This window comes from Lepidochelys kempii, chromosome 3 (genome assembly GCF_965140285.1).
Source record: "Lepidochelys kempii isolate rLepKem1 chromosome 3, rLepKem1.hap1, whole genome shotgun sequence".
In the NCBI taxonomy this organism is placed as follows: domain Eukaryota; kingdom Metazoa; phylum Chordata; order Testudines; family Cheloniidae; genus Lepidochelys; species Lepidochelys kempii.
In genome coordinates, this window is record NC_136382.1 from 160,576,149 (window position 1) to 160,602,949 (window position 26,801).

The 26,801-nt window shown below is 44.7% G+C and overlaps 1 protein-coding gene across 1 annotated transcript in view; it reads right to left on the reverse strand.

Moving 5' to 3' along the window:
- Positions 1–124: 124 nt before the first annotated feature.
- CAPN2 (calpain 2) overlaps positions 125–26,801 on the reverse strand; it is a 55,486-nt gene continuing 28,809 nt past the window's right edge. The window contains exons 6-21 of the mRNA XM_073338767.2: positions 26,476–26,559; positions 24,159–24,244; positions 23,140–23,214; positions 22,552–22,712; positions 21,651–21,820; positions 20,108–20,119; positions 19,022–19,233; positions 16,034–16,070; positions 14,727–14,792; positions 12,547–12,604; positions 9,931–9,995; positions 8,642–8,710; positions 7,082–7,160; positions 5,429–5,545; positions 3,879–3,937; positions 125–1,220 (exon numbers count right to left, since the gene is read on the reverse strand). Of these exons, the coding sequence (XP_073194868.1) occupies positions 1,197–1,220; positions 3,879–3,937; positions 5,429–5,545; positions 7,082–7,160; positions 8,642–8,710; positions 9,931–9,995; positions 12,547–12,604; positions 14,727–14,792; positions 16,034–16,070; positions 19,022–19,233; positions 20,108–20,119; positions 21,651–21,820; positions 22,552–22,712; positions 23,140–23,214; positions 24,159–24,244; positions 26,476–26,559 (1,374 nt within the window). The 3' untranslated portion in view covers positions 125–1,196. The remainder of the gene's footprint in view (positions 1,221–3,878; positions 3,938–5,428; positions 5,546–7,081; positions 7,161–8,641; positions 8,711–9,930; positions 9,996–12,546; positions 12,605–14,726; positions 14,793–16,033; positions 16,071–19,021; positions 19,234–20,107; positions 20,120–21,650; positions 21,821–22,551; positions 22,713–23,139; positions 23,215–24,158; positions 24,245–26,475; positions 26,560–26,801) is intronic.

Genomic DNA, 26,801 nt, shown 5'->3' on the forward strand with positions numbered 1-26,801 from the left:
TAGAAACATGTTGCAGTGAACCTAAGATTGTGTCCCCAGCTGTCCCCCCAAAAAATTATTCTGTTGACAGTCAGGGCTTTATGCACCCAACTGATCCCCATTATAAAGAAACACCTTCCAGCTGGACCAGGCCTGAATTGTCTTTATTTCTATTGTTGCCTTCACTTCTCCCAGCTACTTATTCAAATAATGTTACATTCATTACATTACATTCATTTTGTAAGGTTTAAGGGGTTTTATTATTTTTATAATTCATAACCAGTGATATTCCCTACCATACATGGCAGCATTTGTTCCTCCTTGAAGTCTTTGGTTGATGACACAGATCTTACTGGTAGCAATCCTCTTGCATGGGGATCAAATATCAGACTAATAAGATCTTGTCCTCTCTTACATGTATGGTTTCCTGCTGGTCAAACTGCCATAAACTACTTAATCCAATCCTTCAAAATACGGTTAACCCAAAGAATGCTATGGTTTTCATGTATGAAACAGGATTACCAATGCATTTAAGGGGTAGCAAGATTGCAATAGGAAGTTTATTCAGTGTGTTGCTTATTTAAAAGGCAATATTGGCCATATTTAAAAGGGAATATTGCTCTAATTTTAAAAGGAATAGTTCTTCTAATAGGTAAAAAACTGAAGGGCAATGGGCCCCTACTGCTTTCTCTATTCAGACCTCCCACTTACCTCTCTTTTTTTTTTTTTTTTTAAAAATAAGATAGCCACTATTCATTCCCAGGCAGCTTAAAAATGCCAACAAACTACAAACTTCACTTCCTTCTAATTTACAGTGAAAACTGCTGTTCCTCAGAAGTCACATTTAACTGCACTTTAAATATCTTCCTGATTAAATGTAAAACAGATCAATTAAGCAAAATTGTCAAAAATAGAACTGAAGAATTATATACAAAAGTAGAGCTTTCACCCTGAACTTATAAAGGTAGTTAAAAATATCCAGTCTGTGTATATATAATGAGACTGCAAGCTTTTGTATTGTTGGAGTTTTGGTTTTTCAGGTACTTCAAAATATTCTACCTATCCCCTCCTACACACTAGTTTAAACATCTCCATTAAAAAATGTAAGGAACAGGTTGATGTTGGGATACAGTGGGGTCCGGTTATTGCAAGTTGTATGAACATTTTTGCATTATCTTGATTCCATGAGATGTCTTCAGCTGAGGTCAGTTATTGCTTCAAATGCTAGTAAAACACAACCACTAGTGGAGAGAAGGAAAAACATGAATTAAGGGCTGTCCTCATCTACCGTAAAACATAAAGCACAATGCAAGTTTAGCAAGATGTATATCAACAAGTTCTTGAGATGATGCAGTCTGGACAAGAACATATTTAGTGCAAAGAAGGAAAATCTATTCTTTTAGAATGGTGGTTCTCGAAGTCGGTACACTGCTTGTTCAGGGAAAGCCCCTGGCAGGCCGGGCCTGTTTGTTTACCTGCCGTGTCCACAGGTTAGGCCAATCGCGGCTCCCACTGACCGCGGTTTGCCACTCCAGGACAACAGGGGCTGCAAAAAGCTGCCCAGGCCAAGGGACGTGCTGGCCGCCCTTCTCATAGCTCTCATTGGCCTGGAGCGGCGCACCACGGTTAGTGGGAGCTGCAATTGGCCGAACCTGCAGACACGGTAGGTAAACAAACTGGCCCGGACTGCCAGGGGCTTTCCCTGAACAAGCAGCGGACCGGCTTTGAGAACCACTGCTATGGAAGACATTGTGGGATGTTTCCTGAACACCTTACATTTGTAGACTTTTTGTTTAGGTTACAAATGCATATGAAATGTAGAACAAATGTTATCAGTTGCATCCTTGTGCAGTGAACTGCCTGAAATGTTCCTGTCACATTTTAAGGTCTGAATTGTAAACACCTTTTAAAATTAACCAACTTCAGCTATTCTCTTATAGTAATGTAACCTGATTTTGTCACCAGAAGATAACAACGTTACTCCAAGTAGCATTCAAATTACTTGGAGCAACACGAGCTTATCTCATACACTGAGGACTTGTCTCTGCAGGGACATTAAGATGAATTAACTAAAGCTGTGAAGTACATTAAACCCATGTGTGCACTCTCATTCAGAAGTAAAGTGGCCTTAGTTTACATTAGCTGAATCCCCTTTGAAGGAGAATAGAAGTGGTAGAGGATACAATTATAGGGGTGGAGGCATGAGAGGACTTTGGGAAGATGGAATGCACAATGACCTACTATTGATGGGAAAACTAGGAAATAGGAGAACTAGTACTCCTGGGGAATTCTGCACTACTGCACACATGCATAATTAATTATCTGTGCATATTTTTAATTTTTTTGTGCAGAAAAAAGTTTTTGCTGAAATGTTGCTGCAGTTCTGCCTTTTGCCCACCAGAAGGTGTTGTGGCGCTAGAACAAAGCAGCAGCTCCCAGCCATCTAGGGAAGAGAAAAAGCCTGCCTTCTTTGCAGCACCGGCCAGGCCAGGAGACTGGGGCTGATGGGGGCAGGGGGTTGTCAGATGGGCTCATAAGGGCTAGTGGTGGGAGGACAAACTGGGGCAGAGGCTGAATGGGAGTGGAGGCGCAGGGCCACATGGTGATTGGGAGGGGGTGCAGAGCTACATAGAGACAGAGGGAGGGGGTACAGGAGTACAGAGCCACATGGGCATGGGGGGAATGGGTATCTGAGTGGGATGGAAGGACACTAAGGACAGGGGGTGCAGGAACACATGGGATGGGAAGATGTGCCTGACTGGGAGAGGCTAGGAGGTCAGCCAGAGTCTGCATGGGGGAAGCTCCATAACAATCCCCCCCACCAAAAAAAAACAAAAAAAAAAAACCTGTTCCATACTTTTCCCACCCATACCCAACAACCCTCCAAGTTCATAGCCAGGTTCCTTCCCAGCAATTTACTTCCCTCTCCCTCAGCTCCTCCGTTACCCCTGACTCCCCCAAGCCTTTGCACTGCTTCTGAGGGCTGAGGGAAATAAGGTTCTGTATTGTAGTTCAAATGCATTAGTATTCAGAGTTCTGTATTAATATACCTAGTAAGGAATCTATTTGTCAAAAAACATATTTTTAATCTTTTTTGTTGTCTGTATTGTTACAGACATACTTGCCCACAGGTATTTTGAAATAAATGACCAAAAATAATTGAAACTGGTGTGACTATATTGTTATTTTGACAAATAAAATATGCAGAAATTTTGCAGATTTGTAAAATATTGTGCACATAATTTTTAATTGTTTGTTGAATATTTTTGGCACAGAGTTGCCCCAGGAGTAAACTAGGCAGGCTGCAATTGAAATTCATCCCAGTGAAATAGAAGGTTATTAACTAAGTATAGGTGCTGGAACTGGGGGTGTTGCCTCATGCCCTGGCTTGAAGTGGTTTCCACTATATACAGGGTTTACAGTTTGGTTCAATGGCTCTCTGCACTGTACAAATTGTTCCAGCATCCCTGACTGGAAGAGGCCAATGTGAGCAAGTAGAGAGTGATATGAATGGATTAGAGAGAGATTTACCTTCTTTAATCACATGCACAAAGAACTCTCGACACAGAAGATACCAAAATCTTTCTTGTGCTTAGATTCCCAACTCGGTGTGAAACTGGCACACTAGAGAGTGCATCAACCATCCGATGAAGTGAGCTGTAGCTCACGAAAGCTCATGCTCAAATAAATTGGTTAGTCTCTAAGGTGCCACAAGTACTCCTTTTCTTTTGCGAATACAGACTAACACGGCTGTTACTCTGAAACCTGTCATCCCAAATGTATAGATCCTGTACTACCAGGGGAAACAGCTTTTAGAACCGAACGAGCATTTTTCTCCTAAACCATCTCAGCAAGCCACAGATCTGTGCTGTTGATCCCAAGCAGGCTTATTAACTTACAGTGATAAGGTTCATCTCCACTGTTCCACTTTTCTCAACATCCAGTTTCTTAAATATTTCTGTCACAGAGAAGAGAGAAATAAGATGTGTGTATGAAGAAAGCCGTGGGAACCGGAAGCTGAATCTCGACTATGTCTCGACTATGAATGTTTAAATCTGAGACAAAGGGACAAATTTAGGGTTTGAAAACAACCTTTTAGAAAACCAAACCGAGAGAAATCTCATGAAAGCTGCTTCCTTTTTTTTTTTTTAAATAGTCCACTATTTACAGCAAAAACAGTGCAGCTTTGTCCTAGTGCATGAAAACTAGCGGCTGCTTAGTTCAAGCTGAGTGAAATGAAAAAAATAAACAAGCAACATAAAGACTGTAATGTTAAATTGTTTGAAAAATTATTTTAATGGTCCATCATACGGTTAGAACACTGGTAAGGAGAGTTGTCTGTGAAAATAAGTATTCTTTTAAAGCTGTTGCAAACTGAAGTGCTTTCTATTTTTGTCACGTTAGCACTGGAGGTGCCATTCACAAGGGGGATGTAGGTGCCCAGCTGCCACTTTAGGCCACATAACGCCAACGTTTAACCACCACTGGCATTCAGAAAACCAGAACTCAGCTGCCGCTTAACCCTGGAGGCTCCTAAAGTCCCATGCTGTCTAAGTGGTAAGTTCCTATGGCGCCTAAATTGCTGCTGGTGAGCCTGTGCAAAACCAGGTAAATCCTGACACCACTGTGCAGCTGGATGCCTCACTCAGGCTTAAGTCCCACAAGAATTCTCAAGCTAGGTATTCTCACGCCTGTCTCGCCTGCAGGGCCTGATTCAGTAGGCATCCTCCCACTGGCACCTAAGAGCACTCCTACTGGATTGAGTCCCGCACAAAATACAGTGGAGGTGGTGCCTCCCCGCATCCAAAAGCTCAGTGGTTAAAGCATTCATCCAAGAGGTGGAGACCAGGGATAAAATTTTCACTCTGGCTGGTTCATGGCTGGTATTCAAACCCTGGTCTTCCCCCTACCAGCTGCAACCACTGACTAAAGAGTCATTCTCATGCTCTCTGGCCGAATGACTAAAAGTATTTCAAACAAGTGGAACAATTTCAACAGGTGAGACTGACAGATCCCACTCAGCATGCTGGCTTCTGTAAATCCCGTTTTTAGGCACCTAATTCTCCCCCCGCATTGTATGGGAAGCCTGGACAACTCACTTAGGGTTGTGAATTCCACTAGGCAGCAGGACAGCTAGATGTTAAACAGTTTAATGCCTAAATCCCCCTTATGAATCTAGTTTTTGGCCGTGGGGTGTAACTAAAGCCTGTAACAAAATGTTTTAAGCCCAATCCTGCAGTCTGATCTATGCAGACAGATCCTTGCACCCCTGGGGAAAGTACAACTGTCTTTCTGCGCAGATCAGAATGTAGGATTGGAATCTCGGCTTGTCTCAAATTTATTCTGGTGCAAAGCCAGGAGCCTTGTGTTAGAATAAGCCTGGACCTCATACAATGCAGCAAGGCGAGGGGCTGCTCACAATGTGAAGATTTATTAAGAACATACTTACTGAACAAAGTTTCCAGCCGAATCAAGCACCTGACAAAATTATCAAAGTCAATGATAAGCTGCTCATCTGCGAAACGAGCCACAATGACTTGGTGCAGCTGGCAAGTCAGCTTGAACCCTACAGGGCAAAATAAAAGGTGAAAACATTTGGCCACCTAATAATGCAATCAGGTGTTGGTGAAATAGCAGGAGCAATGTGTATGTTTTTGTATAAAAAAAAAAAGTTGTTTTAAGATCACAAAGTCTTTGCAAACTGGGAGCAATGTTGGAAAATTTTCATATCTATATTGGCTACTTGGTGACATCTGTGTGTCTAGTTTTCAAATTGCTTTTTTAACTATCGAGCTGGTTGGTTATGATGGGTTCCTTTGTTTTTCTGTGGGCATTTCTAAGTTGTTTGGTATTAGTGCTGATTGGCTGAGCCGACTCCATGTACTCAGGAGGACTAGCAGAACTTAATTTGATTCACTGTCTTAGAGGGAGTGGCTGTCTTCTGTGGACCAGTCAGAGAAAAATGGTTGATGGTAAGGAGCAGCTCTGTACTGTAGTAAGTGTGGGCTGTGTCTTACCCAAAGACCATTCAGAATTTGAGGGGCACAGAACTGCTGCCTACTGGTCCCAAGACCCCCAAAGGGAAAGCAGTCTTTCCACCAAGGAAGCCAAACAGTGATATCTGATCTTACCCACACAAACACAACAGCAGGTGGGGATGATTAGGGGTTGTTGGTAGAACCCATGGCTTTGCAGCCTTGTGAACCTCTCCAGCAGTTTAGATAAGCATTCAAACTCTGACTCTTGAGACTAGCCCATCCATAGCTGAATATGTACTTTCACTCTATTGAAGCTGGTTTACAGTGTAATTTTGCTGTGCTGATGCTGGTTTCCAGCACCCAGCTGTGGTATGGAGATCTTCAGTGGATGTTATGCTTTTATGAGGAGCTTTGTCTGGGAGCCAGTTCATTCTGGGCTTGTGTATTTTATTCCCCTTGTAGGCATTGTGCAATGGACATAAGAATCCAGTGTACAGCGCACTGGACTGGGTCTCAGGAGACCTGTCCTCTATTCCCAGCTCTGCCACTGACCTGCCGGGTGACCTTGGGCAAGTCACTTTCCCTTTCTATGCCTCTGTTTCCCCCTCTGTAAAATGGGGATAATGATATTGACATCTGTACTAAAGCATTTTGAGATCTACTGATGAAAAGTGCTATAGAAGAGCTTAGTATTATTATTTAATGGTGATTCATCAGAGGAGGTGCTTGCATTGATTGCCTCCTCTTCATGGGCAACCTGGCCAACTCTATCACTGAAGGAAGTCAGCCTGTGGATCCTGGTTGTTAAGGGCCTTCTCATCATCCTACTGTGCCAGGTCCTAAGTGAGTAGCCCCAAACAGGAAGCCACTCATCTGGGCCACTTTTAATGTGCCTCAATTGCTGAGTATAGCCAGATATCATGGCCAACCACCAGAGAGAAAGATGAGTGTACACAATAAGCCAGTGTCACTGATAAAGATCACTGAAATGGTTACACTGTATTTACACCAGCACCTATTGACTTTGATTATTGGTCTAGATAAGGGACTTGAAGTGGCATAACCCTATACTGCATACAGGCAGATAAATGTTGGGTAATACAGCTATAGAGGAATGGAAGTACCTGCTTCTTCTAATGCTCTCCGCATCTCATAGGAGTTCATGGTACCAGAGCGATCGACATCTATTTCCCTATAGATTTTCTGTAGAACACAAAATCCAGTGTTGGAGATCATCAATAATTAAGAGCTGGTTATTTTGACTTCAGCCAGAAGTCGGATAAATGCCTGTGGAAAGCAGAGTCTCTGCTTTCCTGAGAAATGGAACCTAACATGGATTTTGGATTGATTTAATTAGTGTCAGTCATACAACTGCTCCTAGGGCTTGTCTTCACATACAGAACTTCACCAACTGCACTGCGGAAGGTGCTTTAGTGAAGATGCTGCTACGGGAGAGCTTCTCCCATCGGCGCAGATACTCCATCTCCCCAGGGGGCAGTAGCTATGTCATCAGGAGAAGCTCTCCCATCGACCTAGCACTGTCTAAGTGGGGGGCTAAGGTCAGTATAACTACATCACTCAGGGTGTGGATTTTTCATACCCCTGAGTGACATAGTGATACCGCTATAGGGCTGTCGTGTAGACCTGGCCAAGATGGAGCCATAGCTAATCCTTTCAGTGCAGCATCCAGTAGGGAGGAGACTCAAGGAAGTCACCTGAAAGTGCAGTGATCGCAGGGTAAGTACAATGTGGGACTGCAGAGCCACTGACAAAGCAGGCACTGTCTAGCACTTGGTCCTGTGTCAAAGCTATCAGACCTGTAAGTGAAAAGGCTAAGGAGGTGGGAGGGACGTGGAGCTAACGTGAGGAGCAGTCACAGGAGCTGAGGTGGCTCCACCTTCTGCTCTTCACCCTAGAATTCTAAAGAGCAGCTGACTTGTCTCTAGGGCTTTAAAACTTAAAATCCCAGGGGGCAGATCCTTAGCTTGTGTAAATTGTCTTAAACCAGCTGAGGCTCCGCCCCCCTGTTTTAAACTGGTCACAGAGAGTGAACCAGCCGGAGGGTCCCAGCTCCCTGTGTTTGGGGTTGCCATCAGTGTGGTCCCCAGCTGTAAAATGTGGAGTTATCTGATAACAGAAGTCTAATACTTTGTTTCTTTTATCTACTGTTGCTTTCCGTGGCCATTCTGGAGGCCTATTATTTTTATAAAAATAACTTTTTAAAATTTGAGTGGCTGGTGAAGCTGATGTGCAAGTAAGAGCAGGAATTCCCAGTGAGGAAAGGATAGGACTGAAACCGTCCTGCCTTTACGTTCTGCATTTGTGGTCTGTGTGTGCCATGGCCTTGTGATGCTCAAGGCCATGCTAGTCCCACTGAGCCCCATCCTGCAAGATGCTGTGTCCCTCTTGTCAGGCACTGAGTGTCCCCAGCTCCCACTCACTTAGTGGGAGTGGAGGAAGTTCAGTGCCTCACAGAACTGGGCCGGGGAGCAGGTTTTTACTGAAGAACTCAATCTTTCCGTTTAACAATATGTGCTCAGAATTGCCCATATAGATAGATATACTGTACTCACAATATACATATAGATTTACACCCACAGTGCTCCAACAGCCATTGAACAGACCAGACTACATTGACACAAGTAGTATACTGCATGTTCCCTTCTACAGAAATCATATCTTACTTGATATTTCTGTATCTTTGTCCAGAGTATGTAGAACTCCTTCAGTCCCAGTTTACCGCTTCCATCCGACTGCAGGAAGAGTTAAGGCAACCTCTTTGGATGGCAGGAAAGAAATGTTTTCCCTCCTCTACATTAGGTTTGCTTTAATATAATCTCAACACTGTTTTTCTGATGTCAAATTTAGAGAAGGATGCAAATCATCTTGTGATGCATGGCTTACTCTGGCTCATCCTGCAGGATCTAGGGACTCTTCCTCTCTTTCTTCAGTTGTGTTTTAAGTTTCTAAATCATCTGTTTGGATGAATTAAATCTGAATCTCTGAATATTTCCCCAAGCCTTTTCAGTGCCTTCCACAGGTCATCTTTAACTATTCAGTATGTGTACCGAGAGGATGCCATTCTGTTCCCCAGTGGTGGTTCACCTATTGATGGGAATCTGAGTCATACCATGTCTGGATTTGAAACAGAGACATAACCAAAATCAAGAGCTGCTGTTGACAGAATTTGTAGGTCTTCAGAAAACCCCTAACAAAAGAATCCCAACATCACTGTCTGTCTCTTACTGTAACTACAACAGTGGAATCCTGGGCTCTGCCACATTTTACAACAAATTGCAGGAGAGCTTCATTTTGTTCGGTAATTTTCTTTTTCTAACCACGTTATTCTCAAACCTGCGATGGTTTAAAAGATCAAACAAACCCCTTCCCCTCTCCTGCCAGTGAAACTGAGCATGGCTATCATGGTAGATTTCTTCCTAGAGCATTGGGCTCAGAAAAACTATGTGTTGTCTGGAAAGAAGTTCTGGGACTGTGCTTCTAGCTGGTTTCCCTTATTTTTAACCGTGAAATCTTTGTGATTTTACTATGTTCTGGCCAAATCTGACATGGATTGAATGTACTGATATCACTTCTAATATACAGATTTCGGTCCTCTAAATGAGCCCATGATACCGATTCCATGTTGGGATCAATCTTTTCCTAGGCTGTTGCCAGCCAGACCACACATGTAGCATCAAGGCTGGAATTCAGACAGGACCTTTTGCTCTAAAAATACAGGCTCCCACTGCTAGACATACCGTAGATTCAGCATTAACTGGCAGTACTATTAATATGTATAGTCTCTATGCAAGAGAGTCTTTAAAGAGTGGCTGTCACAAGCAGATCTGGCCTTCCCTCCTGCAGGGGTTGTGGGTAGGAAGGGATGGATTGATAGGGACATCCCCACTCCCCCACTGGATCCATTTCAGCATTGATAGAGGAACACAGTCTAGCTAATACAATCAAAGGATACATCTAACAGATCAACCATGATTTTACACGTCTCAATACTGAAGCCATCTGATTTAATATCTTGGCCTGAAAGGAAAGAGGACAGAAGGCAGGTTAGTTATATGTGGAAGTGTATGGGAATTGGATAGTAACCCTTTAAATAGTTTGGGAAACCTCCTAGTGGGCCTCCCTGTCTTCAACTGCAGAAGCCATCAGCCCCTAACAAGTACAGCTGTGCAGATATGGAGCTAGACTTTGTAGGTTTGTCTACAGAGATAGTGAAGAGTGCTTCGGAACCCAACTGTGTCTGGGTGTTTTTAATGTTGTGTAGACCAACAACTCACGCCTAGAAAGCTCAGGGCTATAGTGCCTTTTCTACTACTTCCGCTGTTCAATAGCCAGTAATTCAGTGTCTGTACCTGAACCTTTCCTTTGGGCTTGGATGGGGCAATGAGCCGTCTCTAGTTTGATTCCAGGCTAGCGTTGTTCTATGCTTTTTGGTAGGTCCATTGGAGGGAGGTAACATTACTACCACCTGCATGCACACGTATGCACGCAGCCATTAACAGAACCCTGGGCCTTCAGCTCCAAAAATACAAGGCTCTCCTGATCGGACGAAAGTGAAATTCCTTTAGCTCCTGTTAGCAAGACCCTTATTTTTTCTGTGGAGCAGCGCCTAGAGGGAAAAATCATACATACGCTCACAACCACTCCCTATAGTAAGATGCAGGTGGTGCTACCCACTAGTCTAGGAACTGCTTCCAGCTCCTAACAAATGTAATTTTAATCCTTAGGAAACTGGATAGTTCTCAGCTGGACATTGCCAGGGGACTGGTTAATTTTTATGTGACTGGTGTGAAACGTGTAGGGAGAGTCTGAGGGTGCTGGGAGGAGAGCCTGGGGCAGGACTCCTGCCTCCAGAGAATCCTATCATCTCCTACCTGCTTGATGGAAACCTCGTCTCCCCTTGCAGGCCCTCTTAGTGAAACCTGCTTTCTCGGCTGCTGGATCCTGCTCTCCCTCAACAAAGGACACAGCATGTGCCTACAGTAGATGCTGGGATGTAGGGGGACAAGACTTACTGGCATGGAATACAGAGTGGCTTCATGCTAAACAGCAGGCTGTCTACAAGCAGGACAGGGTCTGTGAGGGTCTGTCTACCGGGATGAGGACCCTCTGCAAAGGGTTGCAGGAAAGTTCTCATTTTGCACAGTGGCGGGTCACATGACTGGAATGAAGGGGATGGGCAAAGTGCCCATGATCAGCATCCTCAGCACTTTGAGGCAATTGACCATGAGTCCTAAGCGTAAAAGCTGCTGGGAAATTTTCGAAGCAGAACCTCCACGCATAAATGGTTTGTATGTGAGCTGCAGAGATCAAGTGTCTCTGGTCCTGTCAGTAAACATAAGTGCTCCTGTGGGGACTGAAGGAAAGGGGAAGGAGACTGAGCTCAGTTATACAGGAAAGACAATCTATACCACGCTGGTGCATCTAGGGGGATAAAGCACAGCATGGACCTCCCTGTCTATTTGGCTGATGTCTGTAAAAATCAGTGGGGCTTTTATCTCTGTGAACTTATCAGTGTCCAAGGGGAGACTAAACCAGTAACAAGTCCTGAGTCCCTTTGTGCAAGAAAAACAAGATTAGAAACACCCCTCCATTATCACTGAGAGAAGCCCTAGCCAGTTGCCTGTGCTGTCACTAACCTTGGAGGCTTAAAATAGGCAGCTGTCTGTGTAAGTTACTCCCCCTTCTAAACCAGAAAGAGGAGCTGTACGCGTCCTAACATTCCCATTCATTCAGTGTTTCACATTAGTCCCCTACTCTTACCTTTCCCCAAACAAAGTTCTCTCAGATGCTGGTTCATCTTGAAAGCAACAGATTCACTTTTCTTTAAGTAAATCTGATGGCCAACAACTTCTTCTCATTTGAACCAGTGCCCTTTAAGGACAGCAACATGGTCTTCACAGTCCACCTCTGTTGTAATCACCGGAATCCAGTTGGCACCACGTGCCAGTTTGTGACTGATTCAGGTACAGGGAAAGGTGGATTTTTTTTTCAATTGTGCAGGCCGTGACCATAATTATTTCACAAGGAACTTGCAAGAGCAGTTTATGCCTTTGACACCTGACACCAGCCCTGATCATTGTAATTCACTCATAGTAAGGCTTCTGCAGTGCTTCTTGGTGTTGCTTGCATCTTATTCAGAATCCAGCAGCATGTCTGCTCATTGGTTTGAGTAATGTGATCACATAATCTGATTATTTCACATCAATATCAATCTAGGTTGGATTCAAACCACTAGAGGATAGTGACACTCTTGTCCATTACCAATCCCTTGAGCTAACCAGCTTCTATCTGACTAGCCAGACCCAGTAACACCTATACACACACAAGGAGTGTTCCTCATTCATGCCGGTGTGGTGTTGAGCAGTCCTGAGCTCAGACTGCCAAGAGTTTCTCCTGCAGCTCTGGAGTGCAGGAATTAGGGGCACAGCTAGTTTGAGATCTCTGTGAAGCACAGGACTGGGATCGATGTCTGCACATTTGACTTCTCTGGAAGTTGTGGGTGCTCTGTTTCTAACCTACTACTGGCCATCACAGACAATGTATTCTCAGAGGAGAGGAAAACACTTACGTTTAGCCATGATTTTTCTCAGGATATTACATAATTCAAAAGCAGAGATCTCTGCATCCTGTGGAAATGTAACAAAACAGTTGTAACAAAATAGTCATAGTAAGCCAAGCCAGATGTGGAATCTATGTAACAGGGAAGGGCGTGAGAGGGTTAGCTAGAAGATCTATTGCATTTACCCAGACTGAATAAAATTTGCACAAATGAAATCAAAAGCTCTGCAATGCTTAGAAAATGCAGACAGTTTAAATCTGGCTATCACCTCATATGCTAACAGCAGTTACCGGGCATGCTCAGGACTCCTTCTGATGAGTTTGCCAGGTCTAGCTTTTACCCCTGAAATTTCCCATCACCTCTCGTGCTCCAAGCACACTCTGTCTTGGAGTGGGTTTTATGGAAGGATTTGAAGTCCTTCTGTGAAACCTTCCTATGCTGATCTCACTGGCCAGGTCTGGATTCCATTGCTTCTCTAAGGCAGTGGCTCTCAACCTTTTCAAAGCACTGTACCTCTTTCAGGAGTCTGATTCATCTTGTGGACCCCTATGTTTCACCTCACTTAAAAACTCCTTGATTACAAAATCAGTCATCAAAAATACAAAAGTGTCACAGCACACTAGTACTGAAAAATGGCTTACTGTCTCATTTTGACCATACAATTATAAAATAAATCAATTGGAATATAAATGTACTTACATTTTAGTGTATAGTATATAGAGCAATATAAGCAAGCCATTGTCCATATGAAATTTTGGTCTGTACTGACTTCGCTAGTGCTTTTTATATAGCCTGTTGCAAAACTAGGCAAATCTCTAGATAAGTTGATGTACTGCCTGGAAGACCTCTGTGCACCCTCAGGGGTATGCGTACCCCAGGTAGAAAACCACTGAGCTAGGGGCCTGACTCAGCAGAAACAACCGCAGGTGCAATCAGCAGAGGGCTTAACCAGAGTAAGTCTAAAACAAGATAATGTCACATAAAAAGAGTAATAGTAACTCTCCCTGCCTGGGGTTTGCTCCACTCATAGGAGCCCTGGGTGTATAGCCAGGAAGCTCTTTCCTCTGAGCACCCATGCAAGGGGAACGCTCAGCTAAGCCTTTTTCTCTGGGGACCAGATATTGCCCCTGTACCTTGTCATACTTGGTTACTCCATAAGCCAGATTTTCAGAAGGGCATGTGCTCAGCAGGGTGCATAAAAGTGCATGTGCATGTTTTGCATGCTTAATTGCTGTGATTGCTGGATGAGCTGAACCAGGAACTTCCAGAGCTAAAGGCATGAATCTAAAGAGCTTGACCCAAAGAGGTAAGTTCTTTAGCTGGGGGCTATATGAGACTGTGATGGGACATCCACCCCACACTGGCCTGTAAGGGGTTAATGGAGCCCTAGGGAGGCTGTGGAGAAAGCAGCCAATCAGGGCTGGGCAGGCCTATATAAGAGGAGCTGCAGAGCAGTGGCAGTATCTACCTGGAGCTTGATGAGGGAAGCTCAGACTCTTGGCAGGAGGAAGGGGTGCCAGCACCCTGGACAGAGCAGTGCTGCCAGCAGGGACCCGGGAAGCTAGAGAGAGCTGGCTAGCTGCTAAGACTGGCAGGCTGAAGTGCTGAGGTAAGGGGAAGAAGGTGCTGGAGGCTGTAGGACAGTGGCCCAAGGAAATGAACTGAGGAGATGCAGCAAGTGGCAGCCATCCACAGGGTCCCTGGGCTGGGACCCAGAGTAGTGAGTGGGCCTGAGTCCCCCCCACCCCCACTTGCCACTGAGGAAGTGGCTGGATTCAGGGACTGTGATATTGTCCCCCAGAAGGGGGAAACACAGAGGGTGGCACAGCCAGAGGGCAGTGTTTATGAAGAGGACGCCTCAGTCCTGGGAGTGGTGTGGGTCTGGGAACAAAAGTGATGGCAGTGAGGAACCACCAGAGGAGGGTGCACTGGCTACCAGAGCTAATTTCCGTTTCAGCCACAAGGAGGCACCGGAGTGGTGAGTAAACCCCATTACACAGACCAATTGCCTGTGGCAATTAGGCACACAACTGTGGACATTTTGGCATGCACAATTGTGTATGTATGTTTTGCAAATCTGGCCAGCACATCTGAGTTAAACTGCTCCTTGGGGTAGAAGACGCAGAAGATTTGTGGAGAACCATGTACACTGATAATAATGGATAAGAATATGTAAGAGAAATACCCACCGCTCCAGCCAACTGCGCAAAAAGTTTTTTGAAACTGGGTTCAATGTCATCTTCACTGATGTCATTCTAGAAAAGGGTTCAAATGGTAAAAATCAACCTGTTATAAGAAGGGACATTGTGTCGGAGATGCTGTTTCATTAGCAATCACATTTAAACGAATGCATTTCCTTAGCTATGGTACAAGCAACACTGCAGATTATTGCAAAGGAAAGAATTTTTTAAATCTAACTTTTACCATTGAGTCTGTCTTTTTTTTTTTTAAACAAAACCAGATATTGGACTAAACTGAACCCCAGAGTGTCTGTTTAAAAAAACATATGTAAAACATTCAGATCCCACTCCTGCAAAGATTTACATACATGCTAATTAAGTAATCTGCTGCTTTAACTACTAGGACATGCTCTTGCTTACAAAACTATACATATTATCCTGCATCCCTTACACAAGCCATCTCATAATGTCAGTGGGACTATTCACATGACTATGTATTGCTGGATTGGGTCCCTCTACTCAAATGTGGATTTAATGTCTACATTTGAAAACTGAAGCCTGTTTGCCGAGGCTTGAATCATTTCAATGAACAATGTCTGATCTGGTATCTGAACAGGCTGAGTTTTGTTGCTGCAGGTAAGGGCTGAAATCTGTTTTCAAAGCTGCTTCAGATGTTTTCATTGACTTCACTGGGAGCTATGTGTGTACATCCAAGAATCTGGGTTCAGGATGAAATAGAAGTTCTTGACGGATTATGGACTAATAGAAAAAGACTACAATACTGTGAATGTTTTGTGCTGCTCGAGAAAGAGGGGAGTCAGATAAATGGAAAAAAGGCATGATCTATCAATAAGGCTAAGATTCTGTCAAAGGCATTTTTAGTAAAAGTCAGGGACGAATTGCAGGCAATAAACAAAATTTCGCAGAAGCCCACGACCTGTCCCTGACTTTTACTAAAAATACCCAGCCGGGGGAGGGTGGCAGAGGACAAACAGTGCTGCCAGGGGCTTGCAGGGGCTAATCCAACCCTGGCTGCTGCTCTGGTGGGCCTGGGGGCTGCTGCTCCTGCCGCAGCAGCACCAGGGCTGATGGCTGGCAGCTTCTCTCGCCCGGCTGCTGCTCCTGCCCCAAGGGCGCTGACCTAACCCCAGGCACTGCTGCTCCATCCCTGCCCCAGAAGAAGTCCCGGAGGTCCCAGCAAGTCACGGAATCCATGACTTCTGTGACCGAATCGTATCCTTAACTATCACCTTTCTGTCTGTGATAGGATCGCTTCAATTAGCAATATTAAGGGGGAGGGAGGGGAGAAGATTTACCTCTTCAATATTGGCCTCAATTGCATCATCTACAATCCTAGAAAGATAAAAGGATTGATGTTAAAATAAACTAATAAAAAATAAAGCAGCTTAAGCAGAAGTTTTACTTCAATACTAGTTCTTTTAACTCCTATAATATAGCTTTAGAAAATTCTAGAAAAATCCATTTAAATATTAATTGAAAATCAAGTTAATAATAATCAATGTTTGAGGCAGAGGCCCAAATATTGATTTTTGTGGATGACTGCCCACAGAAACTGACTTTCAAGCAAACCAGTGCCATTAACATTATTCCAGTTATGACAGCATAATTTTTAGTTCATTTCACCCTCAAAGCACTTTACTTTTACAAACCATGCAACGCTCCTATGAGGCAGTATTACAGATTCACAGAAGATTCATTTTAAGGCCAGAATGAACCAGGATGCTCATCTAGTCTGAGCTCCTACATAGATTTTTTTTTTCACCCACTAATGCCTGCATCAAACCCATATCTATTAACTTCTCTATTTCAGAGAGAAGGAAATAGGCACAGAGAGTTTCAGTAATTTATCCAAGGCTTCAGAAGTAATCTGAGTCAGAGCTGGAATTAGAACCCAGGAGTCCCTGGCTCCTACTCCTCCATTGAGATTAGACCATCCCATTCTGTTAGTACACAAGATGCAGCAAACCAAAGGAGGAGCTATTCAGCTCATCTGCCGCTACTTGTGTGGATCTATCACCTGGGGAAGGAGTGTTGGTGAGTTATGGTTGAGGGTAGAACTAAAACTGAATAGCTACTTGAAGGCTGAAAATAAACAATGTGGCAGGAGACCCAGCTTTCACAGGGGGCCGTGTAACGTGCAGGCCTAGAGTAAGTGGCCTTTTGTGTTTGTATACAGGGTTTGAAAAGCCTAGAGATGAAAAGCTTCCTAACACGTTTCCAGTCCCCTGAGCCATCCCTTCCTCACATGGTGACAGTTTTGAAATTCTTCTCTTCTCTTTAGAATCATGATTATTCCACGTACTTCCCAAATGGTGCCGTTTCGAATCAGTCGTGTTTGAAGTTTCATATTTTTAATCAAGGAAGACGTTCAGCTGGGCTAGTTCCCTGGGCCTTTTCCCAGCAAGATTTCAAAGGTGTGAGCTCACCTCTTATGTCTAATTGTGTCTGTTTGTGGGCACTAGTCTTGCAATTGGGCTTTAGAGGCAATAGGAAATGTACATCCTCATTGTGAGATTTAACATTTCCGTGAGTCAGAGAGCCCAGCCTGCTATTCTTGAGTGCTTTCTTTAACACTTAAGACTCAATTGGTTCCTGCTCAATAATCAGCACCTACGCTGCCAGGATTGATATGAAATCTGCCCCTCACCTTCTGCAGCGTTTAATTAGAACTCTCCTCACTGGTGCTCAGAAGCAATGAAGAAGTTGATGATGGGTTGGATTCAATCCCATATTAAAGAGGAAATTGGAATTCAGGCTGATGCTCTGTGGTCCTAGATCAGGGGTGGGCAAAATTTTTGGCCTGAGGACCACATCTGGGTATGGAAATCGTATGGCGGGCCATGAATGCTCACAAAATTTGGGAGAGGGGGAGGGCTCCGGCTGGGGGTATGGTACTGGGGATGAGGGGTTCGGAGTGCAGGCGGGTACTCTGGGCTGGGACCAAGGGGTTCAGAGGGTGGGAGGGGAATCAGGGCTGGGGCAGGGGGTTGGGGTGCGAGAGGGAGTCAGGGGTGCAGGCTCCAGGCAGTGCTTACCTCAAGGAGCTCCCAGAAGCAGTGGCATGTTCCACTCTCTGGCTCCTACGCGGTGAGGTGTGGACGGCAGCTCTGCATGCCGCCCCTGCAGCTCCCATTGGTCATGTTTCCTGGCCAACGGGAGCTGCGGGGGCAGCGCTTAGGGTGGGGGCAGCATGCAGAGCCCCCTGGCTGCTCCCTACACCTAGGAGCCAAAGTGGGGACATGCCGCTGCTTCCAGGAGCCACGCGGAACAGGGCAAGCCCCGGACCCCACTCCCCGATGGGAGCTCGAGGGCCGCATTAGAACATCTGGAGGGCCAGATGCGGCCCCCGGGCCGTAGTTTGCCTACCTCTGGCCTAGATGCTCACCCTGGATTATTAAGTACGCAGTATGAGTGAAAGACAGAGCTTGTCTTGCATTAGCTGGGCCCTGTTGGTTTCAGTAAGACAATGTCTGATTCTGAGTGAGTTTAAAGATGCTGCACTGACAGCCCTGGAAACTGAAGTCCTTCATCCAGTATAAGAGGGGGAATCAATGCAAACTTCACCTCAGCGTCACTCTACATCTGCCCCTTGCACCTTTGACTCATCTCCCTTCCTCTTCTCACCAGCTCTGTCCCCCTCACCACACTCCCTTTCTCTGTCTTTCCACTGAGCTAATCCCCTCCTAACTAACCTGCCTTTGCAAGCTGTGAAACTAACATGACATTGGCCGCAGTCACATTGATCACTCTGCTGGTTTGCTACATCCCTTTCCTCTACACATTGTCTCATTTGTCTATTTGGGGGGGCAAAGCTGTCTACTACTTTGTGGTTTTTATACTGCCTAGCATAGTGGGACTGATCTTGGTTGGACCCTGGACACTACTGCAATAAATGTGATTAACAATAACAGGAAACTTCCCTGCATATAGGACAAACAGTCCTTAACCAGAAGAGACCACCACTAGAGATCAGAGGGTAATTCAGACACCATGGTGCCTTTGATCACTGGCCTCTCAGATGAGGCTCTCAACAAGGATGCCAATGGTTGTGGGGTTTTCCTTTAATGCAGATACCTGTCCACGGGGAAATGGAACAAAACCATGAACTCCTTTTACATGGGCCATAGTAGCAATTTTTGATCATTCTACATTTAAAGCAATGAGCTAAGGGGATCCCATTAGCAATTCTCAGAGCCATCCAGTCCCTCAGAGACATCAGATTTATCAGGATAATATTTCTGGATTACCATAAGGAGGAGAGAGAGGGTGCATTAGCTACGTACTGTGAATCTGCATTCTTTTCAGAGAAGACTCGGAGGCAGAAATCCCCATTCTTGTTGGGTTCAAAAGTGGATGGCACAATGACATATTCTCCTGGAGGCAATTTGAATCGGTTTAGTACCTCTCGGAGGTTGATGAAGGTGTTTGATTTTTCTCTGGCTCTGTTCGTCAGGAAGAAGTTTTTGCTCAGATGAACGTTTGTCTGGCCAGAAAACTTATTCAAACAAATAACGAGTTATTTCAGTTCAGAGAGAAGGTGAAAACAGAACAGTAACATGTTATCCTCCTTGGGTAAAGATCAATGCAAGAGAATTATGAGAGAGAATAAATATTGGCTTGGTATATAGGTTTCATTGGCATGAGTTTGCGATGGTCACCTTACTTGTGAGTTTGAGGGATAGTGCATGTTACGCAGGTCATTCCAAATGAGGGTCAATAAAACCTTTACCCTGGGCTGTCAAATTCTAGATATGTTACACAGTTTGGGAGGAATTTGGCAAAATATTTAGGATTTTAAAGACGTGTGCTGGGTGCTATTTTCACATCCCCCCCACCCTGGAAAGCCAGGGATGTCTAAGGGTCTCTCTCTCTGCTAATGCAGTGTGTGTATGTTAATATTATACTTGATACAAGTCAGTGTCTACTGGTTTAGGACAACAGAGCATAATTTTAGGAGCTGTTAGTGTCCAGGGAATCAATCTTATTGCAATTGCCCTCAAACACTGTCATAGTATACAAAAGCCCAGGCTTGTATTAACTAGGTGCAATTGACAATAGGGACCAAAAGGGACAACAGAAAATCGTTATTTGGAATATTCATTTTGTGCCAAATTTGGACCCTGTGCCAGCCTGAGAAAATAGGCTACCCAAGGGGGGTTTGCTGGGTTTGTGCAGCAAAGAATCCTACCCATGTGCAGAGCAGCAATACAACAAAAACAAATAGCTTCCGGCCTGGAAGATCTACTTATAGACTTAGCAAGGTCAATATTGTCTGTCCAGTGGAGTGCTCTCTCTTTATCCATGCCATTAAGCCCCGTCTATGAACATTAACCCGAGAATGGAGGAAAGAGAAAATGCACATTACATACCTGCGAGGGCAGCTGCAGAAAAAGCAGAAAGGGACACAAGTTATTCATTTGTTCATTGAAAGGAAACAAGCAGAAAGGTTAGATAATTATTACTATTATCCAAGGTCATGACATTTTTCTGCTGATACTTCACTCTGCACCTCTCTGACACATATCTAGTGAAATACACTGTGATAGATATGACTATACTCAATACTGGTAGCTGAGGTATAGTCTCTGTCTTGTATTAAAACAGGGCACCCAAGCTTTATCCAATTAAAGGCCATGTGGCAACTTGTCAGAACCCTGAGGGCTACACCTAATCTGTATAAAATGGAGCCATTAGTAGCCATCTCCTTCTTCAAAACAGCAATATGGCCTTTGGAGACTACAGATCCCATCATGCAATGCTCTGTCATGATCTGAATGGAAAACCTCTTACATCATGGTGGGCACTGTAGTCTCTGCAAACTGACCCACTAAATCAAAGATGAGAAACTGTGGTTTCTGTTGAAGCTCTCCATTGGACACGTTTAGTTTGCACATCAAACCTAGGTCATTCCATCCCTTTGTCCACTCTCGTACTGAAAGGAATCTGGAATGCTGCTGGTTTCTGGCTCACTTGCCTTGGCATGAAACTGCCAAGGATTTAACAATTCCAAACAGCAGGAGGTTTCAAGCAGCACCCAGTTCAGGGTTTTTCCTTTGGGATTTGCATGCAACTCTTCTGTAGAATGGGCTGCTTGTTGTCCCACAAAAAAATGCACAAAAGGGACCAGGCTGTTCATTTACTGGCATTACCATAACTAATGAATCTTGCGCTTGTCTAGCAACTTTCTTCAGAGAACCTGAACTTGCTTTAAGTCTCACAATGCCCAGGTGGAGCAGATGGTGTGACATCTATTTTCCAGCCTTGGAAATGGCAGCAGAATACCGTTCAGTAACTTGCCCAAGCTCATACAGCAAGTTTGTGGCACAACTGGGACTAGAACTTGGGGAATTAGGCCCTAGATGGCACTATGTTTAAAGGAAGTACCAGTGAGCCTGGGTGTGTTTATTAGGAAATAGAGGTGGAGCTGGTTTAGATGCACACACCAATGCCAGCCCCTTTCTGTAGTCCTTTATCCCAGCTAGTCTTACACATGCTTTCACTGGCTCTGATCCTGGGCCGATCTTTTTCACACTAGCTCTGATCCCCAACTAGTGTCCCATCCCCTGCCAGAATCACTCCCATTCTGTCACCACTCCCCATGATTTGATCAACTGAAAAAGGCTGAGGTGAGTGGAACCCAGAATGCATTTCTGACTTTTCATTGTTTAATCCCCTACCCTGCCCCTGTACACCAGAGGTGTTCAGCAGCTGGCACTCAGAGGGGCTAGACGTACCAGGTGCTGGACGGGCATTGCTGCATCTGACTTTGTGTCTTGTTCCTGAAGCGTTAGACGGCAGGGAAGCAGAGGAACCATTCACTGATGACCCCTCCCCATTTTTGAAGTTCTGGGAACTTTTTCTAGTTTCTTCCCCTCAAGGAATTTGCATGTGTATGTGCATTGCGCTACTTGCCTCGTAGATCCCAAAGCCAATGGTGTGCATATCCTCCCCCATCTTCCGCTGCCTCCTGCGGTGCTTCTGAATCAGGCCAACTAAGAAGGTGCAGCCTTTCTCAGGATCATCGGGATCCTCATCTTCTTCCTCCAGCTTAATCAAATACTGCGGATTCATCCAGAAAGTATCTGAGGAAACAGAGTTTGACACAAACCCCTCAGAGCCTTCTCTGAAACCAGCCCATACTGACATTTCTCAGCAGCCACGGTAGCTTGGACGTGTCCTTAAAGATACAGACCTAAACTTTCAAACTGGGGTGCATAAAGAACAGCAGCACTGTCCAGATTTATGCCCCTATGCAAGTGGTCTGATTTTCAGAGACGATGAGCCCCTGTGGCTCTCATTGAAACTATTTTCCCGTGAAGTCAATGGGAGTTGCGGGGACTCAGTACCCCTGAAAATCAGGTTCTAGGTGTCTCAAGATGAGCACCCGATCACCCGATAGTTGGTAGATACCAGAAAACGCTGGCCTAAGGGACTTGCCCAAGGCTGCAAAAGAAGTCAACGTGAGAACCAGGATTAGACTCCCCCAAGCTCCCAGGGGCCAGTCCCATGGTTAGATCACTAGTTCATAGCTCTCTGTCTAGACACATCCCTGGAGAAAGATGAATCCAGCTGGTGTTTGGCAGGGGCTGTTTGAGCGTTTTAAACAAGTAGTGGATTAAGCCAAAGGCAACGATCTAGATTTTTAAAAAATTGCCAGGGAAAGAAGAAATGGGAGTTTCGTAGAGGCTACACTGAAGGATGAGCCCCGACTGAGGGGATTTTATAGAACTCCCCACGCCCTAAGGAAATCCTAGCTAGAATAAGTCCATGTGTGTTTTCTGTGAATGCAGAAGTAGCACGTGGGAGGTCTTACTTGGGTAATTCCTGCAACCCCCAGCAGTGGAGCCACACCTCCAGTTCCCATCAAGCTTGGTCAGGCTCCACTTCTTGTATTTTTCATTTGCCAGCGTGTCTGGAGTCAGGTTGCAGATCTCAAGGCGGGAGTAATGTCTCAGAAAATCACTGAATGACATCCTGTGAAGAGCAATACCACACACTAATTCTGCTTAGAATGGGAGACTTTCCCACATGCCGCTTTTCCTAATCCTCCCTCTAATAACTCTAACTATGACCTGACACTACAGTTGTTGGCCAGGCTGATGAGGTGCTTTATCCAGCCATTGTGGGGACCTTTGGTATTATGTGATTGAAATCACTCCTACGTTGATTATATGGCCACTACACCGATCCATCACATTTCTGGTGATCCGGATCCTGGACCCCACATCCAATGGGATAGGCTACAACGTCTCTGCTCAGGTTCGCAGATAGCTGTGCACTTCCATATTATCCCCAGGCCTATTTATCTGAGTCACTGTTTGTTGGCCCACGGTACTTTATGTTAAAAAATGAAGGAAAACAACCAATCTCCCCTGCTGTTCAAAAACCCAGAGCTTCTCACCAAAATTCTCCATCTTCCTGTCTCTTGGTCAATCGCTCTCTCACATCAGGAGCGACGCTGTTCCAGTTTGAGCAGCTACAACATAAAGATGGGAGTTTGCTTAATTGTCAAATGACAGCTCAAAGTCCATCCCTAATGCAGTGACTTTGATGGGGTCACTTCGCTCTCCTGTGGCTCCATGTGATTGCAATATGCTACTGTGCCCAGCTCAGCAGAACTCCCAAACTCAGTGGAGTATGGTAGCAATTTAGATCATGTACAGTTAAGACATGTACAAATTTTCACAAGCGCCTAGTGATTTTGGGTGCCTCACTATATGAGGGCCCAGCTTGAGATGCTTTAAACGTGCCTGAATTCCAGTAAGTGTGGAGCACCTGCCTGTCTGCTGCAAATCAGGATCCTGCCTGGTGTCTCAGGTTGGACACTCAAAAATGGAGGCACCCAGACTCATTAGACACTTTTGAAAAGTTAGGCATTGTGCCTTTAAGAAATGACTGCTTTAATGAACTGTCCATCAGTAGGATAACTCCTTCTGGAAAAGGAGGAACTGGGACCAATGATCTCCTACCACTGAAGACAGCAGATCTATGTTTTCAGTGTAACAGCAAATATTAAGTTCTTTGTCAAGAATTGTATAACTTTACAAAGACGTCTTTTCTGAAGAAGACCTTACTGGGATCCAAGTCTTTAATCATGCAAGGTGGAAATGACTCAAGGGTTTATAGTAACCCTATACTGTAGCCAAAATACTGTAACTTACATGAGAGTGTGTTACAATAGGGTTTATAAAGAGAGCAGAGCATACTGTAAAGTCTCTGTGGGGAAAGCTATGGTCCTTTTAAACAGCACAAAGCAACACCACACAACAGTTTAGGATAAAAAGTACAGAATACTGGGTCCAACGGTAACTTCAGGGGGAATTTCAGGTAGGGAGAATGCAATTCCCAGTGGAAATTTAGCCATGCCACTGGGATGAACACCCTCTTACAATGTATAAGTCCCCTAGACCTTTAACTCACTTATCATTCCATTTTCCAGTCCATTCCACTTCCCCCCAGGGATTTCGGATTCTGATCAGCTTTTGCATGCTTCCTCGGCAATTCACCTGATAGGATTAGAAGTGCAGAAGGGACTTAGTTACACAGGGAACCTGTGTAGTAATAAACACAGAAGAAAGCACAGTGATTGAAATACAATACTTGCACCCTATTCCTTAGCTATTTATGTAATTTTGCACCTGGTTATTTAGTTGAAGAGGCATAAAGCCACATTGGCTTTGGATAAACTTTGATTACCTAATGCATGCAGACAGGAAATTTAGATTGTGTGCAAATCAAATATTTGTGTGCTTGGGGGCAAACAAAATCATTCTTGTACTGGAAGAATGACACGTCTAAGAGAGTTTAATAATAAAGAGCGGAGCTGCGGAGGGAATGTGAGGTTATTCACAGCACAACGGCAATTCTTACAGTGTGGCTTTACTCTAAAAAGCGCCTGAGTAAAAACGGTACCTTCCTACTCAACCGCTCTGTCCCCCACATGTATTCAGAATCATACCTGCAACTGACTACATACAGGACACTGGGTTGACTGCTCCTGTTCTTGTAAAAACTGCCACAGGCTGTTTCCTCACCACAAACACTCTGGACATCAGGGTTAGGACCCCTCGGAACTTTAAAAATCCCAACCAGAAATCAGTGTTATTTGGGGGGAGGCACCGGATTCATTTAAGTAGGGAATTGCACAGTGGGTGTGAGCTTGAAGCCAAGAAAATGGATACGCTTTCTCATGAGGACCGGTGCACTATGGTGCATGCAGTAGCTGAAACAGCACAGAGAAGCCTGTGGGGGTTACTGGTGGGCCTGAGGTCTGAGAAGGTTAACGGGGTTCCGAAGTGAAACAGCCACTAGGAAGAGCCTGCAGAGATTTCCAAAGATTAAAGCTGGCCCAGCCTTCTTAATGTCTGAGTCAGGAACAGAAGAACTCCCCACTGACTTCTGTCATTGGGAGGGGGAGAGCCAACAAGCAAGGCTAGCTGCAATCCTGCATGCTGCCAATTCCCATTTAGCTTCATCAGCCTGTATGCAGCATGCCAGGGACTGACACCACTTTCATTTGAGAGGCAGGGGCATTTCAGGAGTAATGAATAGGGCCATGATCCAAAGACTATTGAAAATCAGTGGCAAGGCCCCCTGTTTCCATAATCCGTCTGCTTCCCTTCTATCCTCTCCCATCTTTCCTTTACTGAGCAAGGCAATTCACCTTCTTTTACACAGATAAACGTCTTTCACACAGTGAGATCATCAGTCCTTCCAGTGGAGCTGCTGGGCAGCTATACCAGGAGATGAATATGTCGTTCCCCTGGGTATGCATTCCTCTTTCTCTCATATGTGCATCCTGCTGTTCTCTGAACTGCCTCATTACTCAGAGTAGAGTAATAATCACCCACAGTACAGTGTGCTGGGCTTGGATTTCCCATTGGGAGCTCTGTGCGGGGACAATTTACAGTATCAAGCTCCAAGATTATAAAGTGGTAACAACAGTCTAGGACGATGCCATTTTCCAAACATAATACTCCAAAAGCTGAGGCCCAGTGAGTCTAAAACACAGGGATAGTGTGTGAGGGAATATTCTCCTGGGTGACTAGGGGAAAGTGCCTCCTTCCCCCAAGCCTGTTGACCTTGATTGGAAAATGACCCAGCTGTTTGTAGACGCACGGAGAGTCACATTAACCCAGCACACACTGAGACTCTGGGTATTGCCTCGGCAACGCCCAGTCCTCTGGGGAACACTGGAACAATGCAGAATGGCTAACCGTTCCAAACGCAGAGAGAACTCAGAACTTTGCTCTATCCACCCAATTTTATGCACATTGTTTTAGGGTTTTTTTTTTTAAATAAAAAAGAGCATTCAATAAGTAATAAGTGATGTTAAAAATTCTGCATACTGTAAATGTTTGTGAGGTAATTTAACCACAAGATGGCAGTTGGACTCAACAGTTTTCGATATATAGGCTCTCACTGCAAGGGTAGAAATGGTCAGAAAATGGGAGGGAGGGGATGTAAAATGTTTCTTGCCAAACCCAAAAAGTTTTGTTTTCAGCTGAAAAGTTTTTGATTTTTTTTTCAGTGAAAAGCTGAAAGTTGCGATGGGGAGGAGACATGTTTGTGAAAATTGTCACAAATCAAAACCCAATTTTCTGTCAAAAACTAGTTTGACAGAAAATTTTCAACCTACCCAACAGGTTAAAAAAACAACAACAGTGAAATGTGACTGTGATGCAAGCAAGCAGGACACCAGGCAAATACAATCCATGGACAACGCGAGAGAGGTTACCTCTTCGGCTCCTGTAACGGAGTATGCGTGGCCTTTGACCAGCTTCTGAGAAGTGACTGCCTCGGTCTCGGCAGCACTTGTGATCTGGAAACACAGAGCAATTCAGTGGTGCTTATTAGCTGCTTGCAAGTCTGAGGATACAACAAACTACAGCTTTTATAAAGCTCCCTTAGAGCAAGAGTTTAGCTGCTGCACAGGGGTACTGGAAGGATCAATTGGGTGTTTGAACAGAGCTCTGAAACCAGCCAGTGTCCATGTGTCCCAGGGTGCTCTGGTAGTGGATGCAATCTAAACTCAGCTCTGTGCCATACAGCTGGCATCTAACG